At 42.8% G+C, this 27,732-nt stretch overlaps 2 protein-coding genes across 5 annotated transcripts in view; one reads left to right on the forward strand and one right to left on the reverse strand.

The window, feature by feature from the left end:
• Positions 1-83: 83 nt before the first annotated feature.
• Positions 84-14,170, reverse strand: amd1 (adenosylmethionine decarboxylase 1). The gene is made up of 9 exons (XM_040161482.2): positions 13,823-14,170; positions 5,820-5,906; positions 5,554-5,680; positions 5,250-5,352; positions 4,923-4,965; positions 3,872-4,016; positions 3,135-3,227; positions 2,885-3,040; positions 84-2,798 (listed from the first exon to the last, which is right to left on the reverse strand). The coding sequence occupies exons 1-9, from the start codon at positions 13,930-13,932 to the stop codon at positions 2,655-2,657; spliced, it is 1,008 nt and encodes a 335-aa protein (XP_040017416.1). The 5' UTR covers positions 13,933-14,170; the 3' UTR covers positions 84-2,654.
• Positions 14,171-14,854: 684 nt separating this feature from the next.
• Positions 14,855-27,732, forward strand: part of cdk19 (cyclin dependent kinase 19) — a 38,787-nt gene continuing 25,909 nt past the window's right edge. For 3 of the 4 annotated variants that reach the window (XM_078094004.1, XM_078094006.1, XM_078094005.1), the window contains exons 1-2: positions 14,861-15,129; positions 18,314-18,389. In XM_078094004.1, the coding sequence (XP_077950130.1) occupies positions 15,002-15,129; positions 18,314-18,389 (204 nt within the window). In that variant the 5' untranslated portion in view covers positions 14,861-15,001. Of the gene's footprint in view, positions 15,130-18,313; positions 18,390-27,732 lie in introns of all 4 variants that reach the window. The other variant, XM_040161480.2, reaches the window with a different exon arrangement.

Genomic DNA, 27,732 nt, shown 5'->3' on the forward strand with positions numbered 1-27,732 from the left:
TTGGCATCAATTAACTCGTGAGCGTTTCACCTGTTGCCCTAAAATCGCACCATCTTTTTCTTCTCAATAAAGACCTCAACAAGTTGCACAGATAAGCCTATTTTTTTATTGAAGCATCAAGCTCGTAGCAGATATATTTAGCACATCTTGACCATCCAAATAACAGCAAAAGGAAGAATTTGAATAGCAAAATTTCTCCTTCAGTGCATCCTGCAACTGCACCCCCTTCTGACCCGAGGGCGGGGGGGGGGCTTTCCCCCCTCAGCATCCAATGTGAAAACACAAACATTTCAGCTTTGAAAAGGTCATGCCGCAATGTCAAAACAAATTGGTTTCACAACAAAATTACTATTTGGACAAAAAAAGTTTAAAAAGGGGAAAGCAAAAAAATGGGTTTTAAAAACAAATTGAGATTGGTCCCAGTCCAAACCCCCCCCCCCCCCCCCAAAAAACCTTTGAATTGTAATACAATTTTCTACAAAAAAAAACAAAAACAACTTTTGAGTTTGCGGTGTGATACCTATCCATCTATAGATATATACATAGTTATAAAAAGAACCGTACCATAATGATCCAAAAGAACAAGTCTCAATTATACTTACTCTAGTAAATAAAACCGCTAATTTTGAGCCGCTGTGCAACATGTGTGACGAAAAAAAAGGAATCTAACAGTCAATGCGTTGAGAACATTTCATGACTGGGTGTATGGAAAAAAACAACGAGGCCACAAAAAAAAAAAAAGGGGGGGGTCCCCTTTGCTACGTGGTGGTCCAGCTCGCGGGTTCAAGAGCGCGTTCTCTGGCAGGAGAAGCGTTGTGAACGCAGCGGAGCCAGGCGGAGGGCACTGACCGGATTCAAGCTTCAAAAGGATTACAAATAAGAAACCCCTCCAAGTACAGTTAGTTTGAAAGTGAATCCTAGGGGAAGACATTTTTATTCATAAATTCAGTCCATGCGTTTTGCAAAACACGTCAGGGTACGATCTAAGTTGGTACAAAAAAGAAAAAGGTGAAGCACACAGACGAAGAGGAGATATAAGAGATGGCGCTAAGCTACAATGTCAAGCTACAATGCATGTCACATTTTTGACCATTCAGTGCAAAAAAAAAAAAAAAAAAAAAAAAAAATCAATGTAATCAATTGGCATGTGGAATGATCCTGGGTCACCCTGGCATGCTCAGATCGGCGGGCGGCTATTGCGTGTGTACGCATTTCTGTATGAGGGGGCTTGGGAGTAGAAAGAAGATGGAGATTACAGTATATGTGAAGCACTTTGCTGGGCTAACGAAGTAAAACGTGTGACTCATTTAACCCCCCCACACACCATTCAGAATGGGAGCAGTCTCGTCATGGTTCTGGCGGAAAGGGGGTTTGGTGGTGGAAGAGACCTGCGGCCAGCTGCACAAAGGTTTGTCAGCGAGGGCATTGTGCATGCTGGCGGCGGGGGGGGGGGGGGGGGGGGGGTGGTGACTGGGTGCGCTACTGGAGTTGTACATTCGGCTCGAACCTGGTCGAGGCTGTTCTCTAGGGACGCGTACATTCAAAAGACAGCGGGAGGGGGGGTAGCTACATTCAGTTTCACCACTTTGTGTGAGTGTGGAAATTAAGAGTGGGAATATGAATATGACTGGAGGAAAGATGGGGGGGGGGGGCTAAGACCTAGACGCTTCCTATAGATACAGCATTCTGTAAAAAGAAAAAAAGGAAAGTCTAGTCTTCAATGATTCACACAAAACATTTTCCAGGCTTTCAAAAGCCTGTCTATTTGGTGGGGGGCACACGGACAACATGACTGATTGTCTGTTTCTAAGTAGGAGCACAAATAAGTGAACGCTGGTGGAAGTCAGCACCAAAGCAAAGCTGAAGGTCTTTTCCGTTTCCTCCCATTAGTGCACAAGACATTGAGCCAATAGACAAAGATTAAAACCGCGGTATGCAACCGAAGGGACGCCAAAGGTTTGCCACAGCGACCCAAGGAACGGCAAAGGAGCTCACCACGACTTATACATTCAGGTAGACAAAGAGAAATAAAATCAAAAAATATAAAGGCAGGCCTTCTTTTCTTTATTGTACCAAGAGCAAACTATTTTTATTTAAAGTGCACCCAAAAAAAGGAAAAGACTGGTTGTGTTTCATTAATAAATAGAGCAGATTGTTTTGGTTTGGACGATTTATTAACCCTTGGGAGGGAGGGCAAGGAATGGAAGAGCCAAGCGGGTGGATGGAACCGCGCAAGGAGGATGAACCGATCTGAGCACGCCAGGGGCCCCGGCCTAGTGCGGCCGGAAGCCTTGTCTGTGGGGGATGAGGGAGGACACCTGCAGGAGGGGGCAGTCGCGCTCAGCAGGCGGGCGCGAGCGGCGCACGTTCAATTTCTCTGCGTTCGCCTCGAGGTCACACCAAGAGAGAGCTAGAATATCGCCACGGGAAGAAGAGCTTTCATGCAAGAGATCTAAGTCACGGGAACAACAACGCAAACAACTCAGATGGGGGGTTAAGCCGGGGCCCACGGCCGCACCGGGAGGGCCCGAGCCGCGGTGGGCGAGGGAGGAAGAGGAGGACAAGCGCTCTACGGGGGGCAAAGGCCGGCCGTAGGTGCGGCGCGGCCATGAGCGGGAACTTTTCTTTCTGCGCCTCTTCTCCATCCTTGACCCTCAGCTCTGCTGGTTCTGCTGGCGGCTCTTTGCGTAGCTTGTGAAGACGAAATTGTACTCGTTAAATTGAGCGAGCTGGCGATCCAGACGCTTGTAGCCGTCCACCTTCTGGGCGGGAGAAAAGATGCTGCGACATTTCGAGCTCTGTGGGGGCAAAACAAATCTAGTTACATTTGAATAAATCAATGAAAGCTACAAAAAAAAAAACAAAAAAAAAAAACACCACCCACCTGATTGACAAAAAGCGTGGTCACAAACTTTCCCGGCTTGAAAACCTCCACCACCTTGCTGACCAGGTCGTCATACGACGTCTGGGAGAGGTTGGTTTCAAAGCTGACATAGGAGAACTCCGGCTCCGGTGTGATGTGGATGGTCCAGTAAGTTCCCTGGGGAGGCCGATGCAAGCACAGAGAGCCACGTTACACGAGACGCTGGAGCGGATTGCTGCGGCGACCAGGGCCAAGACGGGGGATAACTCACGTCGGTCTTCATGCCATTCATTGAGTAGCCACATGGGTTGAACATTGTGGCATCGATCACAGAACCTGGTATCAGGTCACGAATTCCACTCATCTGCAACAAGAGAGGACAACGTCTAATGCGGTGTTCACACCAAAAGCGAAGCGAATTATTTGCGCGAGTAGATTCCATGCAAAGTCAATGCGCACACACGCTACTGGTCGCGAAGGAAGCAAACTTTAAACGGGCGGTGCGGAGGACGCAAAAAAGCGAAGCGAATAAAACTCCCGTGGTCTTGCAAAAGCCAATCAGCATGGAGGTGCTGCGCTCGACATCTCCGCTGTCCTACTGCCAAAACGTGAATACACTTTATGAAACAGACTGAATGCCGGTTAGTTAGTCGTTTCTAACCGAGAGACTGTGGCACAGAGCCGACACAACAGGTCATGAAACCGGCTGCTGGTTAGCCTGAAGTAGCGCTGGAAGCGGCGGTCATCCAGACGCACTTCCTGGAGGAGTTGTGTGTGGCGATGTCACAACCCCCGGTGTGTAATTGACACAAAGAGCAGAAATAGTGGAAATTATAATAACCGTCTTTACGGAGACGGCCCCTTTCAGGGGAAAATAAAGCGAGACACGAATGAAGCGAAATAACTAGTCGTGAGTGTAAAGCATGGCGAAAATTCGCTTTTGGTGTGAACGCAGCATAAAACAGAGCTTCACAACCCACTAACATCAGACGGCAGGAAGGTACTTACACGAGTGACATCACTTGCAGAAACACCATCTTTCATATAGAACTGGTCCATAATGGCTGGATCGAGGTCACTCATCAGAACTTCCAGCGTCTGATCCGCATGCTTGTTCTCCCAGTACTCTGGTAAGTCCAGGGTAAACAGGTACCTGAGGGCGCAGGGACCAAAAGTATTTTCATATAATAAAGGACAGGCATTCATATCATAATGGAGTTTTCCTTAACCATTTTGTTTTTGCTCTTCGAAATGAGCCCTCCTGTGTGACCCGATGTAGGTTCCCATATAACATTCTACATGTATCCTCATAAACAGATTACTGCTGCGTGGCGGCCACATTTGTTTGGATCCGAAAGGCACAATTATACAAACATGGCAACCAATTGCTGTCAGCAACAGCTGTGAGCGGTCACATGACTTGTCATCAAGGGAGTCTTGAGGCCTTGAAGACTGCGTTGTAACAGCTACAGTTCCCAATCTGAAAGAACTTAGACTTAAAAATGGGTGAAAATATTGTGTATTCTCGAACATGCATTTTGAATTTAAATTGCTCTGGTCACAGCCATTGACTGCATTGACTAAAACCATTATTTTACCTCACAGAACACTTAAGTATAACCACTCCTTACAATATCTAAACTGACCCTTTAGCCTCAGTTGCTTCCAAACATCGGGATTTCTTTAGTAAACTACGTCCAAGGAGGTCCCTAAATTTATGATGGACAGCAGAAAACCCCCCCCCCCCAAAAAAAACTTCTAGACTTTAATAATGGTAAGTGAAACATTCACACTAAAGGCTAAAGAGAAGCAACTTTATCCGTTTACCCTCATCTCATGATTGTAGTTAGCCTGATCATGCCACGGTTGACATTATGAAACTATATAATACTGCAATACCACTGTGGTTAATTTTTCCTTTTCTAGTCTCAAATAGCTTTGAGAATTTAAGAAAAATTCCTACAATATGCTTCTAGCGTGTTTCACTTTAGTCTTAGTACCTACTACCCAAACATCCAGCGACACTGCATGACAATCCCTGAGGTCGAGTGGAGCTTACCAGCAGTCAGAGTTCAAACGTCCCATACAGTAGGCTGCACCATCTGGAAAAAAAAGAGTTAGTTTTAAAGCTGTCAGCCTTATGATGGGCAACAGGATAGCCTGTTAGTTTGACCATGTTTTAACACTACAAGGGCTACAGTAAGCTGAACAAAGTTGCCACACGTTGTATTTTTCTTTGCTGTGGCGGTGTGGATGGAGCATTTTAAATCGTAGAGGTTACAGCAAGAGCTGTAGAAGAGCTTAAGCTGTAGCAGTTTGGAATCTTTTCAAAAGAGGGGGTGTCTCAAGAAGGAGCGTGGTGCTCAAACTCTAAAATGTTGCGTACTTGGGAAAATCTGGCTGAGAAAGTCAACTTCCTCCTGGAAGTTTCGATGAGGGAACTCTTGATGGGTGGGCTTCATAAAGTTCTTGCGGGAGTAGAAGAAATTCTGCAAAAAAAACAAAAAAGGATAGAAGGTCAGAGTGCAACAGCGGCAGGCATGGGTAATGAAGTAAATGATTACTTAATCAAGAGCAGCAAATACAGCTACCCCGTTTGTACAGTCAAACATACAGCATAACTACAGGATTTAGGATTTTTGCCATTCAGGCTCTCAATGAAAAGCTGTTTCTACATCTGTGAGGTGTACCTCGATGGCATCGAAACCGCAGTACTCCCTGGCGAGTTCCAGCAGAGGCACCAGTGCTTGCAGTAAGAGGGTGGTTCCGCACGTCTTCAAAATGAAACGTCTCTTGGAGACAAACATGCTACTCTCACTGCGGAGGCAAAAGAAGCACAACAGAGGTGTGAGACGTAGGTAAAGCGCTTTGGTCCGAAAACAAGCGGCTTACAGGTGACCGTTGTCTAATCCGGTCAGGCTTGTAATCTGGCAAAGGAAACAGAGACGGCACTCACCTGAGTATATAAGCTTCCTGCTTGTCAGACTTTGTCACACTTATGATCAAACAATGCACATTCTCCAGAAGTTTGTCCCACTCAAACCTAAAAACAAGAGAAAAGTTATCACTGACTTTCATTAACTGGACTGCTACTGGTATGTACATGGATGGAAATCCCACTACTTAAAATCTTACACATTTAGATTTGAAATGGACATGGGGGCGGGGTTATCTTGTGATTAACAGGACACGTACCAGAGCCACATAAGACATCTCTAAAGCGTTATTCCATCAACCTTGTAATTGTGCCATTACACAGATCCATCTTAGATCTAGCTGGCAGGAAACTTATTATGTCTACAGAAAACCGTAACCAACTAATATAAAACAAAATAAATAAGTTCACCATTGAAACGACAACTCTTAAAGGGATGACAAATCCCAGTCAAAAGACACTGGCAAAACAAATGTAACCGTGTCAACCTTCTCATTAGGACTTGTGAAGGGCAGCCTGAGCTCATTCACCGTGTGCACAGTAGGAAGCCCAGTCGTGGTGGATGAGCGAGACCGGCACGGCTCAACGGAGCATAACATCCGGTGTTGCATAGTGGACCCTTCGAATCGGACGGGCCCGCATGAAACGTGCCTGGTTACTCTACCAATACCGGTGCCTAAACCAATACGTTAAAAAAAATAAAAAATGTTTTCTTCAAATCAAACAAAAGATTATATTTACAGCATACTTTCAACAGCTAAACAAATACAAAAAAAACCTCAAACTACAGCTTCACACTATGAACAATATATTAAGCGCATGCACGCCCTGGTGGGAGCGCGCATGCACGCCCTGGTGGGAGCGCGCATGCACGTCCTGGTGGGAGCGCCCATGCACGTCCTGGTGGGAGCGCCCATGCACGTCCTGGTGGGAGCGCCCATGCACGTCCTGGTGGGAGTGCACGTGTCTGTCTGCGTCCATTGGGGCGGAACTTCTGCGCACGGCAAAAAAAAAAAAACTTCTAGACTTTAATAATGGTAAGTGAAACATCCACACTAAAGGCTGGCGCATGCTTCTGCGTCGTTTCAATTCATGGTTCTAAAAGGCTTGCGTGTGTTGCAGAGCAATTCACCGCCAGAACAACAGGTGGCGTAACATCTGTCAAAGACGACCTAGAGAGTCACGTCTTTGTGGAAGTCGTTGGTTGGTTTGTTTATGCATCATAGACTTTATTGCCCCGTGCATCGCCACTGTTGCTTTTCATCGCGGACATATTTGTCCCATATTTTTCCACCCCTCAACCGCGGCGATCTCCCTCCATGAATCGGAGGCCATCCGCACGTCCTTATAGTCCGCCAATGACTGGTTGTGTAAGTGGTCATATTTACGGATTTTTTTCGACAAAAGCTCTTCAATCTGATTCATTCTCTCGTAAACATTCTTCGTTTTAATAATGGCAGTATTGTGCTATGAAAATGGAAATGTGAGACTTCGGAAAGGATGTAGTTGGCAGACCAATCGCAGCCTCGCGTGCTTGCGGGAGGCGTGCGTAGCTTTTGACCAAGCCTAGAAAAATGGGTCGACGCACGCAAGGGGCTCTTGCGTCTGTGTGTCCTTGCGCAGCAGCATAAACTAGGCTTATGGCTTGACTGAAGTTTGCTGCTGATCACATGGCAAAGATAAGACCTTCTGGAGGAAAGTTCTGTGGTCAGACAAAACAAAAATCAAGCGGTTTGGCCACAATGCCCAGCAATATGTTGAGGAGAAAAGGTGAGGCCTTTAACCAATGACAAACAAACAAACAAACAAACAAACAAACAAACAAACAAACAAGCGCACACACACACACACACACACACACACACACACACACACACACACACACACACACACACACAAAAAGTGGTAATATAATGGCTAAATCAGGCTACAATTAGGGTTTTAGAACGGCCTTCCCAAAGTCCTGACTTAAATCCCATTGAGAACATGTGGACAATGCTGAAGAAACAAGTCCATGTCAGAAAGCCATCAAATTTAACTGAACTGCACCAATTCTGTCAAGAGGAGTGGTCAAAGATTCAACGAGAAGCTTGTGGATGGCTACCAAAGGCGCCTAATTGAAGTGAAAATGGCCAAGGGACCAAATATTCGCACTGCTGTATGTATATTTTTGACCCAGCGGATTTGATCACCTTTTCTGTTAACCCATAATAAAGTCATAAAAAGAACCAAACTTCATGAATGTTTTTTGTGACAAAGTAGTATCTGTTCCAATCACTGAGAAAAATCTAACTTTTAGAAATAACGGGAAACCCGAGAGCCATGACATTACGTGTGTACGTGTGTGTGTGTGTGCGCCAAACTTGGTTTTAAAACAATATACTTTCAAGGGAACTACTTCCACTTCATGTCACATGGTTAAGCCTAGTTTATGCTTCTGCGTTTTCAGAGCGACGCAGACGCAAGAGCCCCTTGCGTGTCCCTTGCGTCCCTTTTCACACCTCGATGCGTGCGTCGACCCATTTTTCTAGGATTGCGTCGAAAGCCTCCCGCAGCGCACAAGGCTGCGATTAGTCTGCTAACTACATCCTTTACGAAGTCTCACATTTCCGCTTTCATAGCACAATACCGCCATTATTAAAACGTAGAATGTTTACGAGAAAACGGATCAGATTTAAGAACTTTTGTCGGAAGAAATGCGTAAATATGACCGCTTATACAAGCAGTCATTGGCGGGTTGTATAAGCGGGTTGGATTCATGGAGGGAGATCTCCGCAAATGCCGGTTTGCCAGTCGAGAAGTGCACAAAGTTGGAGGAAAATACGGGACAAATGTTCCCGCGATGAAAAGCCACAGTGGCGATTCACGGGGCAATAGTCTATGGTAAATAAATAAATAAACCAACGACTTCCACACACAAAGACGTGACTCTCTAGGTCGTCATCGACAAACACGTTCCTCCCAGTGTTAATTTCGTTGACGAAAACTATGACGAAATATTTTCGTTAACGAACCTTTTTTCCATGACTAAAACGAGACTAAGACGTGACGAAAACGATCTTAAAAAATAAAAACTATGACCAAATCTATTCTAACTTTCTTTAACAAGACTAGACGAGACGAACATGTTGGTGGTTGACAAAGTCACAATACTTTTCCCCCCTAAATTCGCACGCAGCTAACAGACAGGCAAAGTACGTTCTGAGTTTTCGTCGACGAAAACTAGACTAAAACTAAGGAATAAAATGACTAAATGTGACTAAAACTAAACAATTTTTCGTCTAAAGACTAAGACTAAATCAAAAATAGCTGCCAAAATTAACACTGGTTCCTCCACCTGTTGTTCTGCCGGTGAATTGCTCTGCAACACACGCAAGCCTTTTTGAACCATGAATTGAAACGAGTGAGTCGTCACGATGGTGCGAAAAGACGCAGAAGCATGCACCAGCCTTTTAAGGTGCCGCTTTTGGAGCAAGGGCTTCCTTCTTGCACGGCAGCCTCTGGAGGAGATGCAAAACACGCTTGAATGTGGACACTGACACCGGTGTTCCAATTCTTGGCAGATCTGCTTTTTCGTGGTTCTCGATTGACTCTTCACCCTCCTGAAAAGATTTTCTCTCAGCAGCAGGTGATGACTTGAGTTTTCTTCCTGATCGTGGCAGTGACACAATAGTGCCATGCACTTTACACTTCCAAACAATTGTTTACACTGTTGTCCACCATGACTGGGACCTACAGCTGCTTTGAAATGGCTCCAAGTGACAATCCTGACTTTTTCAGATCCATGCTGAGCTCCTTTGACTTTCCTCATTGTAGAGTTTGTATCCAACAAGCCCTATTTAAATGGCCTCAGAAGTCACCAGCTGTAGTCACTAACAAGAAGTTAAGAGGCCATGCAATGAAGCTCATTTCATTGACACAACTTAAGTCACCAAAATTGCTAATTCATGTTGCTGTATGTATATTTTTGACCTATCAGAAGACAAAAGAAAGAAAAAAAGTCTGCTTAGCGGGTGGGCGCGCACCTGGTGGAGACTGTGCTTTCAGGGTCCGATCGATGCTGTGAGGTGCGTCCGCAGAGAGCGCGGCAGGGCGAGAGAGAGAAAGAGCGAGCGTGTCTTTTTTAATATATATATATATATATATATATATATATATATAAATAAATAAATAAATAAACACCCGTTCACTGGCCAACTTGCTCCCAACTGTCCGGCTTGTTAGCTGCTGTGGCTGTTATGATGCGTTTCCACCGAGCGGGACGGGTCGGTACGGGTCGGGTCTGTTAACCATGATTTGGCGAGCGTTTCCACCGCAAAGAGTACCCTTACTTGATAGGCGTGGTATATGACGAAAAGTAGATTGACGTCATTCGATCGCGCGAAAACTGAAAGCTAACCGCAAACAACAATGGAGGACATAGAGACGATCCTGTTCTTGCTTCTTGATATGTGGCTGTTTGTCAGCAATTATTAAAACGAAGAATGTTTACGAGAGAACGGATCAGATTTAAGAACTTTTGTCGGAAGAAATGCGTAAATATGACCACTTATACAAGCAGTCATTGGCGAGTTGTATAAGCGGGTTGGATTCATGGAGGGAGATCGCCGCAAACGTCGGTTTGCCGGTCGAAAAATGCACAAAGTTGTGGAGGAAAATACGGGACAAATGTGTCCGCGATGAAAAGCAGCAGTGACGATGTACGGGGCAATAAAGTCTATGATAAATAAATATAATAAACAAGTAAGTTGTTGGTTTGTAAATAAACAAACCAACAACTTCCACACACAAAGACGTGACTCTCTAGGTCGCCATCGACAAAAACACGTTACTCCGCGTGTTGTTCGGGCGTTGAATTGCTGTTCAACACACGCAAGACTTTTAGAACCATGAATTGAAACGTGTGTCAACGCAACGACGCAGACGCATGTGCCAGCCTTTAGTGGCCGGCTGTACCCGGCATACAGTTTGATGGGTAATCTTATAAAATGTACAATTGTTACAAATTGTTGATGTGTCACAAACTGTTGTGCCGTGGTGTCTTACCCTGTTGAAGAGTTTGTTGGGCAATTAATTGTTGTAAAATGTTATAACCATGACCCTATACACATAGGAAAATTAGCTTTGACTGCTAAGCGCTCAGCAATGAGGTATAAAAATAATATCTGCAGCCTGCTGAAGAGCATCATCAGCTGTTACGGCTTGGCAGAATGTGAAAAATTCATACGGCAAGGAAATCTGATAACGGTGTACCCCAACTTTTTTGCCATTTTATTTCAGGCTTACAGCATAACCCAGCTCAAAAGGATGCAGGGAAACTTTGTTTTCTGTACCCCATTCCGGTAGTTCTGTCTGTTGAACCCATCAGCACATTTGTTCCTGGTGGAGAAGTTTAAGTCGGAACTTTCGACCTGACAGTCAAACTTCATTGCTTTTCCATTGTATCTAAAACAGATGCACTTGTGCGCAGATAAAAAACACACCACAGCAGTGGCAGAATCGCCTGGTTTTGACTTCTAGCAATATTTTAAAATATTAATGCAACAGATACATTTATTTTGGAGGCTCATTTTTTGCTTTTCCTACTTATGTTACAAAGTTGCCTGTGGCTCAAGACTAAGCCATATTCATTGTAGCCTGTAGGGTAGAATCAAACACTGCAGGAGAGGTGGGCATTGCAGACCCCTCATGCTGGAAGAACAGCGCTTAAAACAAGAGCTCTTCGTAAACAACACCTTTCCTTGCACTGCCGCGCATTTCATCTTCTGAAATAAGCTAACAAGCTGCTGCAGTATACAAACTCCAGAGGTACTTAAAAAGTTATCTTGATGATGACAGCTGTGGCAACATTTTTGATCACAGAGGGACGACATTACCGGAGACGTGGGTCAGCGGTTTCACAGTGAAATGCAAACCACTGGCTATTTATAGTACCTCAGAAGGATCGGATTCTCGTACCATAGAGTTCTTCGTCTATACCAAAGACACTGGAGGGGGGTGATATACATGGTGCCCCATGATGACAGATTCATGAAAGACAGAAGGCTAGTAGCATAACTCACCTCAGATATAAAGCCAAGACTACTAGATCTCCAGGAGAGGTTACAGACCACAACAGGTCACCAGGGGGAGAACGCTAGCAAGCTCCACATTTGTGAATCAAATGCCCTTGGACATATTAGGACTTTGGCCAACGTCCAGAAAGATCCTGATCTACCCGGCAGTGTCCGTCTTGAGCCGTTAATCTGCACTCTGACAGTAAATGAATGCCAGGCCTCATTCACCTATACGTCCACTCACTTTTCCTAAACCCAAACCTCTAGTGATCATGCCGATGGGCACAAGAGTCAGCCGTGGGCCTAAACGATTTGGCCCTGAAGCCCACCAGAGACCATCCTGCATAATAAAATAACAGCGCTGTGAATCAACTCCAATAGAAGACATTTTTTATTTGCCGACTGCTTTTTAAACCAGCGAATGGCAACAGTCAACAAGCTGTTCCCAGTAAATACCTTGCTTCACTGTCACAACCAAGATCAACAACACCCTCAATGGGAATGTTATGAAGCATAACAGGCCTTAGTCACGGCAATCAATCTACTAGTGACTTACTTTGTTCCCACGTCTGCACAAGTTCATTAAAAAAACAGTACGTTGTAAGGCTCTTTGTAAACCAATCACAGCTCTGATGACCCCCCATCGCTCAGAACAGATATGAACGCAGCCAAGTGCCTCTGAGCAAATCACAGAAGGGGGAGACCCCTTTAACCAATCAGAGAAACTGGGAGGAGAGTGAGCCTACATGGCCGGCAACGTGATCAGAACGGAGGTCTTCATACGAAAGCGGCGGCCGGCCACTCCAGTGGCTCGTTCCAAGATACACCTCATAATAAAGGCATCACATTACAACACCACCCTCCACCCCAAAAAACCCTGCTAACAAAGTTCCTCGAATCTTAGCGATCGTGGGAATTTAACGGCATCCATTCTTAGTTGCTCGGGATGAGCGGAAAAGTAATACGTCGTTGGCAATGTGCGTAGGAGTGTCCCGGTGGAGCGGCCGGTCGGAAGCCGAGGTGACACGCGGTGACGACCACATGCGTGACATCTTTAAGCAAGCACCCCCTCCCTAGTTGAATGACGCAGGAAAATTAAACCATACGCCATTAATTTATAACAAAACTGAAGCGAAACACGCTATCATTTTGAAAAAAACATCGGACAGCGTAAACTAAGAGGCGTCACATACATGTTTGCACTTCGATGTAACGTTGACATAAGATTAAAACTGTCTCAACATTAATGCGGGGGCAATAAAACGCGTACGCACTGATTAGAAGGGGGGAGGGTTATACAATAAAAAAAGGATCCAGCCCGCCTAAAGTTGGCACCGTAGTGGGTTGACATGGTAATTGAGCATTACAACTTCGCTCGAAATGCACAGTTGGTGAGCCAGAGAAAATCACTAGATTGACGGTCGGGTCGATGCAGGTTTCCTCCCTGGAAGTAGCTGTAGCTAGCTAACGTTACCCGTTAGCTATGAACAGGCTACCAACTTGTTGTAACGACGGTTATGAAATGACCAGCCACGGTTCTATCCCTCCCCGTAATACGCGAGGGAGAAACTTAAAATGTTATAACTGCCATACAACGTTTGTCTTCCCCTTCGTGAAGAATGAATGACTCAGCTTGGAAGCGCCGCTGTTAAAGGGGGAGGTGGCCATTTTCGAATGACTGTGTTGGCTAGCTAGCTCCCTGGTAGTAAGCTATGATGTCAAAATGTGGTTCCATTCCTAGCAAGCTAACGCTACCTAGCCAGCTAATCGAGCGCGTATACGCGCATGACTACATTAGGAAATAAAGCGTATTGGCCAAGAAAAATAAACCATGCTATCCAGATTAACTGGTTACAAGTCAAGGAGGAATTGCAGGAGTGAAGCAAAGCATGTGGCCGGCGTTTCAGCCAGCGGTTCCATATGCTGCAGAGGACTGACGCGACACTCTGAGAGACGTTCAACACGAACCTTGGGATAGTACGGAGGTCCCCGGTTCCTTTGGTCTCATCCTGCCGAGAGAACCACACCTCCAACAGCTTCTCAGTCCCCTCGAAGAAATGTGCACTGTTATCTTCCATCGTGAGACAACAGATACCCAACAAAAAATATTAAATTTTGGTTGTAACGTTGACAACTTGATCAATCCTTCTTCGATCCGTTATAATTTATTGAGGTACAGTCCTTTAAGCAATCCAGGTGTTGATTTTCTTGAGTTACCGTCTTCCCTTTTGCAGAGAATACCGTTAGCGAGTGCTAGCTAATATCGCCGGCCATACTGTGTAAAGCACGGAATGGAGATGGCGCGGGGAATATATATGGTATTCACGCTGACGTCCGTATCAGGTTGGGCCAATCGTGTCGCAGGGCTCGTTAATCATATGCGATTGGTTTAAGGCCCAGTCACTCATTGTAGAAACAGGGGTTTCCTCACGTGACGTTCTATTTATTTTTTCACATATTATTGTTTCTGTTCACCAGGCCATAATACACCTAAGAGCATTTGCTTTACATAACAGTGAGATATGTTTATTCAAGACTGTTTGGAAACACAAGGCTATTTCACCGATTTACTGCATTAATACAGCATTATATTTAAAGCGCCAATGTCTTAGGCACATTTTTATGTAAACATGTACTTCGTTTTTATGTAAACATGTACGTGTGTTTTGGTTATCCACATATGAAATACATATTTGAGTACTACTCATTACTGCCATGTACAGTAGCACAGCCGTGTCTAATGTATTTATTGTAATCCATGTTGACATCAACAAATGTTTGTTGTTTTCACGAATACAATATTACCACACAGTAAGTACATGGGTTTTAGGTATAGGTATAAACAGTATATACTTTGAACCGTCCTACGCAAAACCTAACAAACCACAGCGGGAGAGCGGGCTGTAGTTTCCTACTTCCCCGCTAGAAGACTTGGTGAATCGCGGCAAGGGCTCAAAAGAACTACCTTTCCCAGCAACCCCAGCACGCCAATTAGAAACGTCAACGAGCCAGTGAACATTAAGCGGAGCAGACCAAAACCCCAAACAAGGAAATGGTGGGGGAATAAAAAGACCAGATTACTTAATTAATGCATGTAATGATTTACAATAAAATGAAATATTAATTAAGACGTATTTATGGATCGAAATGGATTACGACTTCAAAACAAAGCTGGCGGCCGAGAGAGAGAAGGTGGAAGATCTGTTCGAATATGAAGGTTGCAAAGTGGGTCGAGGCACCTACGGGCACGTATATAAAGCTAAGCGAAAAGACGGGTAAGATAACCATGGACGTTGTTGTTTGTGCTGACAGGGAGCGGACCACACGGTGGTCCTCCGCGCACCGTGGCTGTGTGTCATTTGGACCTCACCGGAGCGATAACCCTGTGGTGTGTCGCTGTGTTTTTGTTTTCATGTTACGCACTCACTCGCAAACGGTCCCCCTCTCCCGCCTCCTTTTCGCGCCCCCCACCACCCCCCCAACTCACCCACCGAAAAAAACACAACAGTAAAGCAGTGGTGCTTACGTTGCTTTATCTCATTGACAAGTGGTCTTTACCCTTTAATGTATTTAGCGCAGTGGTGTCGTAGTTGAATCCGATGGGAACATTGGAGCGTATATTCGTGGGACGCCCCCCCGCCCCTTCCCACCATTGATAACACTATGCCCTGACCAAACTTTTTTCTTCGTACCCCCAGTTAAAATCTATTTTCTTTTCGATTTTATTTTGTAATGGTTTGCACAACCCATACTAAGCACGATGCCGTGCAAAGCACGTGAGATTACGATCTAAATACCAGCAGCAGGAAGATGGACAGCTGTGCTCTCCCATTTCTGCTCTGCTATCCCAGCCGAATCACACATTTTTTCTACAGCAGTACAATTGAGTACAATTGGCCGACATCCAGTTGATGATAGCAAGTTAATAGATAATTGTGACACTGTACTTTATTGTAGCATGTGATTAATACTGAATTTGACCAAAATAGTGCACGGATTGCTTATATATTTTCCCTTTTTAAACACTTTGTAATTTATCTGGTCTGTTGAAAGAAATCAAGAGTATAATAATCAGATCGTCGGAAATAGAGATGCACTGATCCCACATTCTAGATTGGTTTTGGTGCCTCTATTCTCTTAATTGCTGAAATCAGGTATTAGCCAGATCTGGCCAATATAATAAAGTTGACAGCCCCAGCAGTGCTTTACTTCTTCATGCTTTTTCATGTCTCTAGACAAAGTCATATAAAACCATCAAGAGATCTACTTGCTAGTTAGTGTACAAAACCAAAAGCACAAGACATTGAAAGGATGGGCAATTAGAAAACGTCACCTTTTCTGCAGAGATGAAAATCCTTGTTTTTCCCAAAGCTGTGTTTTGTTGGTGTTTTTGTTTATTTTACGCACTCACCCGCAAACAGCCCTTTTATGTCCGTTTATGTGCTCGCTAAAATAAACTAGAAGTGCTTCTGTCAGGCTGTATTTTTTATTCCCAGGCCGTAACTAAAGAGCTGGGAGGGATGGCACGTTCCTTGTGAAGTTAACCAGTCAAGTCTTATTTAAGTGCAAACTGAGGCCGCAAAACCACTTTCGGTCCCCAGTGCATGATGTTCCAAAAATTAATTCTCACACGTGCATGTGTTGAATGTTCTCTGCTTCACACAAAGGAGTTATATGTGACTTTAGGCCGTTGGTCCCAGCTGGCTGTGAAAAAGGGAAGTGTGCCGTAGACAAGATGTGACGATGTATCGTCAGTATTTTAAAGAAGTAGGCTGTGTTTCCATATGCATGCAATCATTGTGCCTGTGTTGCACCCAGGCCGATAAACAGTAAAGCACCAGTGTGAGTGCTGCTGCAGACATGACGTTTGCGCTGTTGTTTGTGCATGGTTATCAGGAGAGTTGACGTCATTTAAAAAAATCAAATAATGCAACATATGAAGATCCTATTTCTTTATTATGTTTTAATGAAAATCCAGGCTCATCTCAATTAATCTCTCAACGCTTAATACATCAAATAAGTTTTAATTTTTGGAGATCAGAAGCCATGTATTGCCACATATGTTACACATAGAGGAATTTGTCTTGGTGATTGGTGCAAGAAGTATGTTAAAAAGCTGCCTAAGAGTCCTGGAGGCAAACAAGTCTTAATGACACGCTTGCCTTGCTGTGGCTGCAGCGTACCAGACGGTAATGGGGGAGCAGAGGATGGACTCAATGATAGCGGTGTAAAAATGCACCATTGGCTTTGGCAGGTTGCATAGTTACGTCAAAGGCAATCTGGGTAGCCTTGGCGATCTGTCTGACATGCATAAACAACAAGGGTAACAATTGCTAACGCACACAACAATGATGGCTTTACATCACTTCCTGCCTCATTTTACATTGTGATGTTGGAGGCAATCTCGGTATCCATCGGCTATTGTTCAAACAGCGTTGCTTACTTTCTAGAGGCGGATTACCATCTAGAGATGGCAAACCGAAGTTGGAGTTGAGAGGCGGTGACATCAACAACTGGATTGCTTCCCAAGTACCCAGTTTTTTCATTTTAATAATAAACCAGCAAAAAGTAAAATCATTGTCAGACGTTCTCAGATTAAATTTGAGATCAATGCGTTCCTCCTTGATTTGTTCTCCACCCTCACATAATTGTTTACTTGCATTAAACCAAAGACTACTCAGAAAATAGAGCGCTGCAAAGCAATTTTGAAAATCAAGTCACTGGTATTGTAGGAAATAATTATTGATTACCATAAATGCCTTACATTCAAATGCAGTGTGCAAATACACCGGAAGTGTCCGCCATGATAAGCACTGTTTGAATTATCTAAATGCTAAGAAAAGAAGAAGAAAAAGTGGTTTAGGAATAGATGTTAGGAGGTAATTATTTTGATTATTCCAATCCTGAGTCTGTGAGAAGTAGTACTCTGGTTGTTTAGCCTTTGTGTTTTTTTTTTCCAAAAGCAAGACGACAGTCTGCATAATTTGGGAGGTGCCACATAACATTAATTTTTATATTGATTCAATTTGGAAACTTTTTGATAATTAATAAGGTTTTTATGTGACGATGCAGTTAATTCTCCAGTTGCAGACTGCTGTAAAATAGGAATAATGATTTAAATAGTACTAAATACCAAAAATACACATTTGTTTTATATAATACAAAACAAAACATCTGGATTTAGACTCTTGTTTTGAGAATTCAAGCAGTCTTGATTACAAAATTATGATCAATATTTTGTGGTACTTCGACAGTTTAATGAGCAAGAATTTTATAATTGATTAGTGGAGATTGCAGATTCCTTCCATACACACATTCAACATGTGAGATGACACAGCTGTCAAGACTCTTGAAGAAATTATTACACAGAATAAGCAACAACGGAGCGCATAAGGTTGAAAATAAAATCTGTGCGACCTCCAATAAGCTTACGCCTCTTTTTTCTTTTCATCCCTACAGGAAAGATGAAAAGGAGTACGCACTGAAACAAATAGAAGGCACCGGAATATCGATGTCTGCCTGTAGGGAAGTCGCTGTAAGTTCCACCTATTATTTTCTTTTATTCTAGTTATGTATGTGAGATCAGTTTTAAACATTAAGAAGAAAAGTTTGCATAATATTCTACTTTGCTTTCTTTCTGAGATAGCTTAAAATTAACACCTTCGGTCTCCTAATGTTCTTTAGGGATGTCTTTTTGCTGGCCAACCCCTAAGCTCTCTTAGTACTAGTTCCCTCCTCAAAATCTAAATAAAATATTGTAGACCGTAGATTATTGTGGAAAATAAAAGGGCTGAGAGCTCACTCCTACAGTACAATCATTTTACATTAAATAATGTAAAAGTGTGGTTTAAACTGTTGTTTGTCTAGAAACCACAATTTTCTTTTAAAATATTAATTCAAGATAAAGTTAAGCATAAAAACGTTATTTGAACTTGTATTATACAACTTTCAGACTGAACCAGTCTAGCCGTTTCCACATCCATAAAGTTTGTTGTTTGCTAATAAAACCTGGATGCATGCTTCATACTCAACGTGGACTTGTGAGTGGTGTCAATCTTACCTCCCTGCAGGAAGAAGCACACAAACATATTTATTTGCAAGAGAAAATGTGAACTGCAGATTGTAAAGTGACTAAAAAGTGTTACATTTCGAGTAGGTAGCTCTTGCTTGTGATATTGTTTATTGAGGACTTCTGAACCGATTACTCTTATTTGCATTTGTTCACGAAAAAGTGCTGTATAAAAGAAATCTTAAAAGCTGTCTGCCGATGGTTCACACTTGGGGATTGGGATACATTACAATAAAAGTAAAGCCACAATTTAAATCTACCACCACATTCAATCTTCTCCCTCCCAGGAAGAAGCACACACACACTTATTCATTTGCAAAACAATGTGAACTGCAGATTGTAAAGTGACTAATAGGAAAGTATTTCATTTTGAGAATGTAGCTCTTGCTTGTGTGGTACATGTTATTGTTTATTGGGAATTCTGAACCTAGTACTTCTTTCATTTGATCACAAAACAGTGCTGTATATCTTGAAAGCTCTACGCTCCATTGACTGCATTAAGCTGGTGAATGAACAGAGACACACTCAATTTTCCTCTAAAAGTTCCACTTTCAAGGTCTCCGATCCAACCGCTAGTGTCGTAAGCAGGCCGTCCCACAACTGATTTGCCCTTCCCCCACCTCCTACACCTAGCCAAGGACCTGTCTTGTGCTGTGCTGTGGTTACCATCAAACTAGGTTTCTCTGGGACAGCATTTTAGCACGGGGACAAAAAGTCACATAGCTGGAAGACAACAATGTTCCATGCATGAAAGGGGCTTCATAATAAAACAGTTTCTCTAGGAGTGTTGTTGCTAATCTATGCAAAATAAATGGGGAAAATGGGGGAGGTCAGCCCGCTCAGCTACTGTAGCTAAAGAAAGAATGTGGCTCCCATAGACATGCCTGCGGGCCATTACGTAATGGTCTCTGGTTTCCAGTGCAACATGTTCACCTGGAGTCACGCTAAGGGGCATACGGTGCAAAAACTGTCCGCGTCAGCGTGCAAACACACCCTGTAGTACTGAGCAAACCCTGCCGCGGAGCATTTTCCATGACCCTGAGCTACACTAAGATTTCTTAGTTCTACATTCAGCAAGCTGATGAGATTGCTTATCTTCACAGGTTCTTTTAACGCAAGTCATCCTTCAACCAAAGTGTGAATTCAGCGGATGGAAGAGCCAGTTTTCATTCTGTTTTTTTGAATTAGCTAGGGATTTTATATGCTCAAGCTTGTTTTGTGTTTGCAGCCAGATTTCCTCCAGAGTAAACCAGTGCCTGTCAGCAGATCATTTTCAGTATTCCCCCTCAAAACACAACAGTAAGCTTTGCAAAGTGATTGGCAGTGGGTAAAGGATACCTGGAGCACACATGCAAACACACATTCCTGAATTTCCAGTATGGCCGGCCAGCAGAAAAGGGGCCAAAGGTCAGAGACACAGAGCGAGTCACATGTGAAGCAACAGTGTAGCGAGCGTAGATATTGACTCTGCATGTTTGAAAGTATTTTCTCAAGAAAAAGATACAGTAGCAAAGCAGATGAACTATTTTGTAGATATCCTTTGTCTACTTCCACGACAACAGTGTAAGATGAACGTGGTGGCAGACTTAAGTTGTGGCTTTACTTTTATTGTAAAGTAAAAGCACATCTTACCATCCAGGTTTCTCTCTGTTCAATTACAAACAACTGTAAACTAGTCCTATTTATGCGATTTCTTGTTAATCCAACGTGTGTATTACCAGAAATATAATTTCACAAAAAATTGTGGTTTGAGGGGAACACACAAAAGTGTAAAAATCAATAAAAAACACAAATTTATCTTGTTTAGTACTGTAATAGTGAGCTCTCATCACTTTTATTTTCCACAATAATATATATACATTTAAAAAAAATTAGCCTTTAATAGTTAAGTTATGAAAAGGGGTCAAAATACAACAAAAGGTTCCTCCCAGTCGGAGTCTTATGTCCTAGGTCACTCGTTCTGTCGGAAGAGAGCAGATGAGAGGGGTGAGGTGAAGATAGTGTTACCTCCTGGCCTGGCTGGCTGGCTGCCAATTGGTTGCAGCACATGCACTGGGTAGTACACACCCTCTGTTACTTGGGATTCACCTCCTGGGCAGCATTGGCTTGGCCCCTCCCCCTGGCTGGCCACAAAATACATATATATATATATACAATATATATATATATATTTATTTATTTATTTAGTATGTAAAGCAACTTCCATAGCGAATGGAGAAGCAGGAAACAAGCGGCCTCCTTTTTTCTTTTTTTAATTCGTACTTTTGTTTGGTTCATTGTTCCACAGTAGTGTTTCGACAGGTTATTGAGCGTCCAGCTCATATAGGGCAGGAGTTCACTTTAATTTCGCTTCCTTGTGATGACTAACCTGCAAAACCTCTAATTTAAACACGCCAGACTTGTGTTTGTGGAGACATTCTAATCTTTATTTACATATAATCTTGGTGACTATATTTCTCCAGAAACTCCTCGATACATATTGTGGCAAAAAAATGAGACAGAACTCAAATTGCTGAAAGTTTTTTTTCTAAAAAGCCAAATGGGTTAAACAAATGCAGCGAGGTGTTCACACCAAACAAATCCCAAGACAGATGACAGGTCAGACGACTAGCTGAGGAATGTCACATTTAGTCTTAGAGTACATTGAGTCACGACAGGTGTTGTCTTGCATACAATAAGGATGGGCTGGTGCCAATACTGAGCTCTTCCTCTATGTTGAGTTACACGGACATCAGAGAATGTCAGGACTGTTGATTCGCTTTGGCTTAAAAGCTGCGGGTGAACAATCGTCTCTTGTGTTTATGCTCATGTAAAAGCCGGCCTGCTTTTTGGTATCAGGCTGCTCCGCAGGGGAGCAGCAAATTAGAAGCAATGTGTTTTTGTCGTGGCGTTTACAGCTTCCCTTTTCAGATTAATCAAATCAGACCATGGCTATCTCTCCCGGGGCCGAGCAGATAGAACCAAACGGACAGCTAACAATTATTAATCATCTACCAATATCCACGAGGGCTACAATCTGCTATGGTAGGGGGAAAAATTATCGGATTAAAAAAAAGGATAGTTGAGAGAAAAACCCTGCTAGGAGAAAATGATCTTCTGGCCATGGATTGTGGAGCGCTACGTTATAAATGGCGAGGGGGGGCGGTGGCTGTGTCTGTGTGTCAAGAGCCATTTGGTGTTATGCATAATATTTGTGTGCCCTCATCCTCAGGTTTGTCCTTGAATTGAAGTAAATTCAGAGCCATTGCAAAGGAAAGTGTTTTCACGGTCGTCATTAATCTTTTCTTTAATGTTCAGACCAAAAGAAAAAGATATGCCAGGGTCATGTTTGTTCAGGCAATAAAATACAATCTAGGAAGTCCGCGTCCTAGATAGGGATGCACACTAACAATGAATCACCTACACAAGTGTTTTAAATTCTAGATGCTAAAATAATGAGAATAAGAAAAGAAATGACTACGCTTTTTAGGCGTGGGATATTTTTGTCGTGTGTTAAAGGATTTAAGGATAATGTATTCCCATAGTTTGACATAGGGATGCACGACAGTGTTCGGTTTTAGCCCATTTGTGACACAACAATGATTGTAAACAGCAGCAACAAAAACAATTCTCTGGGAAGATAATATAGCTGAAATCAAAAACATTGTCCATCAATTTGGACTTCAATCTGGCTTCAATCTGGGCTCTCCTAACCGGAACAGTTTGGTTGCGTTTGGTCCGGTAGACCTGGCTGGTTGCTCAGCCTCAAGGCTGCTGATCGTAAAGCCCACTTCACTTCCACTCTCAGCCTTGCTTGTCAGATATTGATGACTGTATTCTGTCATATGCCATTAGTAGTTAAAAAACAAATAGAGACAAAAGCGTTTTGCTTTTGTACTTATGATGACAACAATGAATGAATTAAATCACACAGAAAAAAGAAACTCCCTCAGTATTAAAAAGCACTCTTTTTTTTTAAGTAGCTCATGTTCTCAAATATAGATCAATCCAGGCCATGGAAATAATATATTCAAGTTCTTTTTGTTGGTGGAGTTCCCCTTTAAGACCATGGAATGTGGATGCAGTCATGGGCCTGCATCCACCATCCATCCATGGGCCTGCAAGTAAATTCATCCATAACGTGTGCCAGACATGCAACCACATGTATCTCTGTTGCACATGTATTGTGCATGAGTTTAAGGACTACAGGTTAAGGTGGTCCCTCCCATCATTGTTTCCCAGCAGAGCATGCCTCACCTACCTTGTCTCCCCTGAACCGTACAGCCACCAGAACTGAGGTTAGCTAGAAAAAAAAAGTAAAGAACTTCTTGCCAAGCAGGACAAAGGACTCTTTGTGCCTCCCAAACCGCCACTTCGCTTCGTTTAGCAGACTGTGCAGTTCAGCAACTGGCATGCCACATGCAGTAGAATGGAGGCGAGAAGGGTGGAGGGAGGTTGGTTAGGCTGAAATTGTTTTGGGAAAACAGCATGAAATGGCCAGGGGCTTTTTTGGGTGTTTCTTTGTCTATGTTGCAAGGATTGCAGAAATATAAGGCACGGGCATTTAAGCAAACTTAAGGCAGGTCCCCCTAATGGAGAAGGTCTGTTCTGATGACGTTGGCAAAGTTGAATTGAGCAAGGGCAGGTAAACATATTGGGGAGAAACTAGTAAGCAATGACATTTTAAATAGTTGTGGGCCCCCCTCGGAAATCTGATTTCCTCGAGTAATCCAAATTTTCGTAGTTTGTGGTTACCATGTCACTGTTCTGCCACGGTGGTGTGGTGATGAGCACTGTTGAAACTCCTTGATTTGACTCCACTCAGTGGCCTTCCTGTGAAGAGTCTGCATGTTTTCCCTGTGTCTCTCTCTAAATTGCACATAGGTGTGTGAATGTGAGTGTGATTAGTTAGTGACCTATCCAGGGTGTGCTCCGTCTCTCGCCCGATGTTAGCTGGGATTGACTCCAGCCCCCCCCACAACCCTGTATAAACAATAAGCGCTATGAGGATGGATGGATAAATAGATGGTGGTGACCATGCATTCAAAGGCCTATGTTGCTTCTTAGGCTAGTAAAGCCTACCTTCAACTCTATTTTTGGGTGTTTAAGCTCAGATGAGGATCACAAACATGTTACGACACGTTATGAGTAGGAGGTCATCCGGCCTGTCTATAAATTCCATCGGGGTGGTGTCTTTTGGATGAAGAGAGTCCAGGTAGGGCGGTGTTTCTTACAACTGGGTTGTCTGGATTCTGTATCAGTATTACAATATGTGTGGTACTCATTACAGAAGTGGAAAATGAGACACTAAACCTTTAGTTAGTTAGTAACTGCGTAATGAATAAAGCCAAGTGGGGAACCTTTTCTACGGGTTAGGATCACATTGTTCTCACCCACCTGACAAATTAGAAAAGGGACAGATTAGAAATTATCTAAAGGTAAGACTTGGAAGTGAGTCCACCTAAACACTAGTATAGTCCCTAATTGGTCTGCGAACAACTACAGCAAGTACGGCAGGTCAGAGTTGAACCAGCAAGGTGGCCTTGGACTTGCTAGCTTGTGCAATGCTTAATGTAAAATTAGGGGTGTAACTATTCATTCACTGAATTGATTAATCGATTTATATTCCTGCGATCCAACTGAATCGATCTGTGCTCCGCAAATCGATTGAAATGGTACATAATCGCTTGTATCGATACTTGGAAACTGCACATTGGATTTAAGTACAAAAACGGTATGGATGTGTGTTTGTTTGTTTGTTTTTTAGCACTTTAGACACTTTAAACGTTACTCGATTCAGTCTGCCTGTCTGTGACGTCATCAGTACGCAGCAGTTTATAATATCCATAATTAATTTAAACCTGATTTCCTTACAAGAAACAACAGGGATCTCAGAAACTTTGCCTGCACTGTCCAGTAAAGTTACTGAATCGATTTTAAGTCACTGAATCGAATCGAATCGAATCGTTCTAAATTAACCCAGATCGTCCATGAATCGAATCGGCAACCATGAATCGCGATTCGAATCGTTGTTAAAATGAATCGTTACACCCCTATGTAAAATGGTACCTTTGCTAGTCTACTCATGCTCTAGTCTTCCTACTACTGTCAGTACACCGTATTTATAATATAAAAATAATATTGGTATTATTAATAAAATAAGTTAGCATGAAAGTGGTCAGCTAATGGTGCTGCTAGCTTGACTGCTCCAGTTGGTAATATGATCTGTTGCATGTTTGTACCGTCAAATAAACCAGAGACTCTCAAGAAAAAAAAATTGACTTACGATAGAGCAAATGAAAGGTTTCAGTTGGCTGCTGTTCGAAAGCCGTGCTAGCTAGTCCTCTCAAATCGCAATCAAGCAGCCAAATTAAGAAACAAGCAAACCCCCAACTCAACAATGTTAAAGAAAATTCATGATTTAATCACTTAATAACATTGTTTCGAAGAGGGTCCAAGATATTCTCCAGTTGTTTTAGTTATTATTGCGGAAAGCCTATTCACCCACCTTCTTTTTCCCTCATCTGTTCACTCTCCCTGAATTGAAACATGGTTCATGGCTTTCATTACTCCCATGAAATGACTCTTGTTTTCCCACACAATGGATTTTGTGTGGCAAAATGTCCTCGGCCTCATAAATTATTCCCTTTCTTCCTCTCTGCCATGTGGGCAGATACGAATCGTCCCTGCGTTTATGGTGGCCTATTTCCATGTGAGTGTGCAATCGCTCCCTCAGTAGTAGTGATGTCCTGCCAGAATCCAATTGGCTGAACGCTGGTTTTCACCTCAGAGGTAGAAACATAAAAGTTCTGACTTTTTTCTAAGCCATTCTGCAAAAAGGCAGCCTGTGTTTCCTGGCTTCCCTGAGCAATACTTCTTCACGAAGCTGGTCTCCGTACAAACAGCCACCCATTTGCGTTGTATTTGCAAAAGGTGTGGTTTGAAGATATAGTTTCTACAGATCAAATGATTGCCTTGAGCGAATTGTTTTGCTGCCAACCAAGACTCCAACAAATGACAACCGGCTAAAATCTGCAATAAAAACACTATGAAATCTGCTAAAGCTGTCATTGCAGTGAAATAGGTGTAACGACAGGCTTTTGTGATTCCGATCTGATGGACCTGAGCCAGGCTGTTTGTAAAGCATACAGACAAACCATGGGTTACAGAAGGGGGGGGGAGGTGTTGATAAGTTTTAGTTCGGGATGGCCGTCATTGCGCGTCTCAAGCAATGAGAGGGTTTGGGGGCGGGCTTAAGACAGCAGGTACCAAACTTTTACGTGGACATTTTGAATCTCTTCCAGAGTTTGAGATTTGTTTTGCAAAAGTTATCAAAAACCCATCACTGAAAGTGTGTTTTTTTGGTTGAGGTTCTCCAAAAGAAACCCAATAGAAACATGGACGTGTCTTTAGTGCTGAACCACTTCCTTCTAACAGGGACACTTGCTACCAAACATGGATTATTGAATCAAAGTTAGACTGTATATGCTGCTCCCTGATTATAGACATGCTTCTGCATTCACATTAATAAATGTTAACTTGTCTGTTTCAATGTAATGATCGTGGAGGATAACTTGTTTTTCTATAACAAGCTAGATAAAACTAGCTAGCTTTGATTTTATATATATTTTAATTTATTTCATTAATGTTTGAGATTTACAATAAATATTTAAACTTCTGAATATACTGAATTATTGCACGTAACAACGTAATCAATTGCAATGTGGAGTTTTATATTAGTTTTGTATAGCACTAGATTTAATGCAGGGTATTGTCATTCTTGAATTGCCTTTATTTGCTTATTTTTTTCTTCAGTCAACCTTGGCAAGAGTGTATTTGTTCTATCACGAGTGGTGGAAGTTTACTTTAGTCTTTAGCAAACTACTGGGACTCAATAGCAGCACTGAGTTGGAGGCAGGTACAGTATTTCTATGTCAAATTTCCAGCCATAATCAGAAATAGAATCCCAACCAATTCAATAAAAAAACGCTGAATAATTACTTTGCCGTAAACCATGTAAAACCAATAGAAAACACATATTGAGCACAAGAAGCAACACATCTGCATGAAATAAGCTAAAATGCTGAGATTTGAGGCAAGAGTCGGGTTTCGGTTTGTACTCCAATTATAGTTTGAGTGGTATTAAGAAATCCTGGTTAACCCTAACCCTGGTTAAGCAGGTTCTGGTTGAATGTAAAACAGTTGGTATTGGACAAAATGCAGGCTCAGAACCCATTGCCTTTGGTCTGAAGACAACTAAGCTGTGTATTAGCTTATTTTGTTTTCTTCTCTGCATTGAAACATAAAAGTAGACGTCGTCTCTGAACTCCATCTCCATTCTCGGGTCTCAATTTCTGACTGTGAACAATTTACCAGTGTGCAGAAGAGGGAGGCTTTGCCCTGATGTCTGCTGGAGATTTAACCATTTAGAGGAAAACATTGCGGAAATATTCACTTGCAAGTTGTTGAAGTAAATGCATTTTTTTTTGTTTTTTTCACTGTCACAGGACATTTAATTATCCGAGTACAATATCCTGACTGTTTTTCTAAGAGTCATATAAAAATTCTAATGAGATTAACATTCTGGCTAGCAGCACTAAAAAGCATGTTAAAAGAGGAAGCTGTAGGAACGGTGACACGCTCAAATTGAGGTCTCCTCTACAAGGAGCCTCTTTAGTTTCAGCTCTCCAAAACACAACGTCAGAGAGTGTCATGTCAACTCCAAGCCTTCACTGAAAACCACCATTATCTTCTTTCTCATCCCAAAATGCACTTTTGGGCCTCAAGCCTAACCTCTTAAAGGGTGGACTGGCCGCCCTGGCCACAGGAG

Source organism: Gasterosteus aculeatus, chromosome 18, assembly GCF_964276395.1.
Source record: "Gasterosteus aculeatus chromosome 18, fGasAcu3.hap1.1, whole genome shotgun sequence".
In the NCBI taxonomy this organism is placed as follows: Eukaryota; Metazoa; Chordata; class Actinopteri; order Perciformes; family Gasterosteidae; genus Gasterosteus; species Gasterosteus aculeatus.

What these genes read in the sequence shown, in the direction of transcription:
- amd1 (XM_040161482.2), bottom strand. Translation starts at nt 13,932, where the DNA reads ATGGAAGATAACAGTGCACATTTCTTCGAGGGGACTGAGAAGCTGTTG. An exon ending in CTGCAAGTGATGTCACTCGT is followed by an intron (nt 3,228 to 3,871) that starts GTAAGTACCTTC and finishes CTCTTGTTGCAG; the next exon opens with ATGAGTGGAATTCGTGACCT. An exon ending in TGAATGGCATGAAGACCGAC is followed by an intron (nt 3,041 to 3,134) that starts GTGAGTTATCCC and finishes CGGCCTCCCCAG; the next exon opens with GGAACTTACTGGACCATCCA.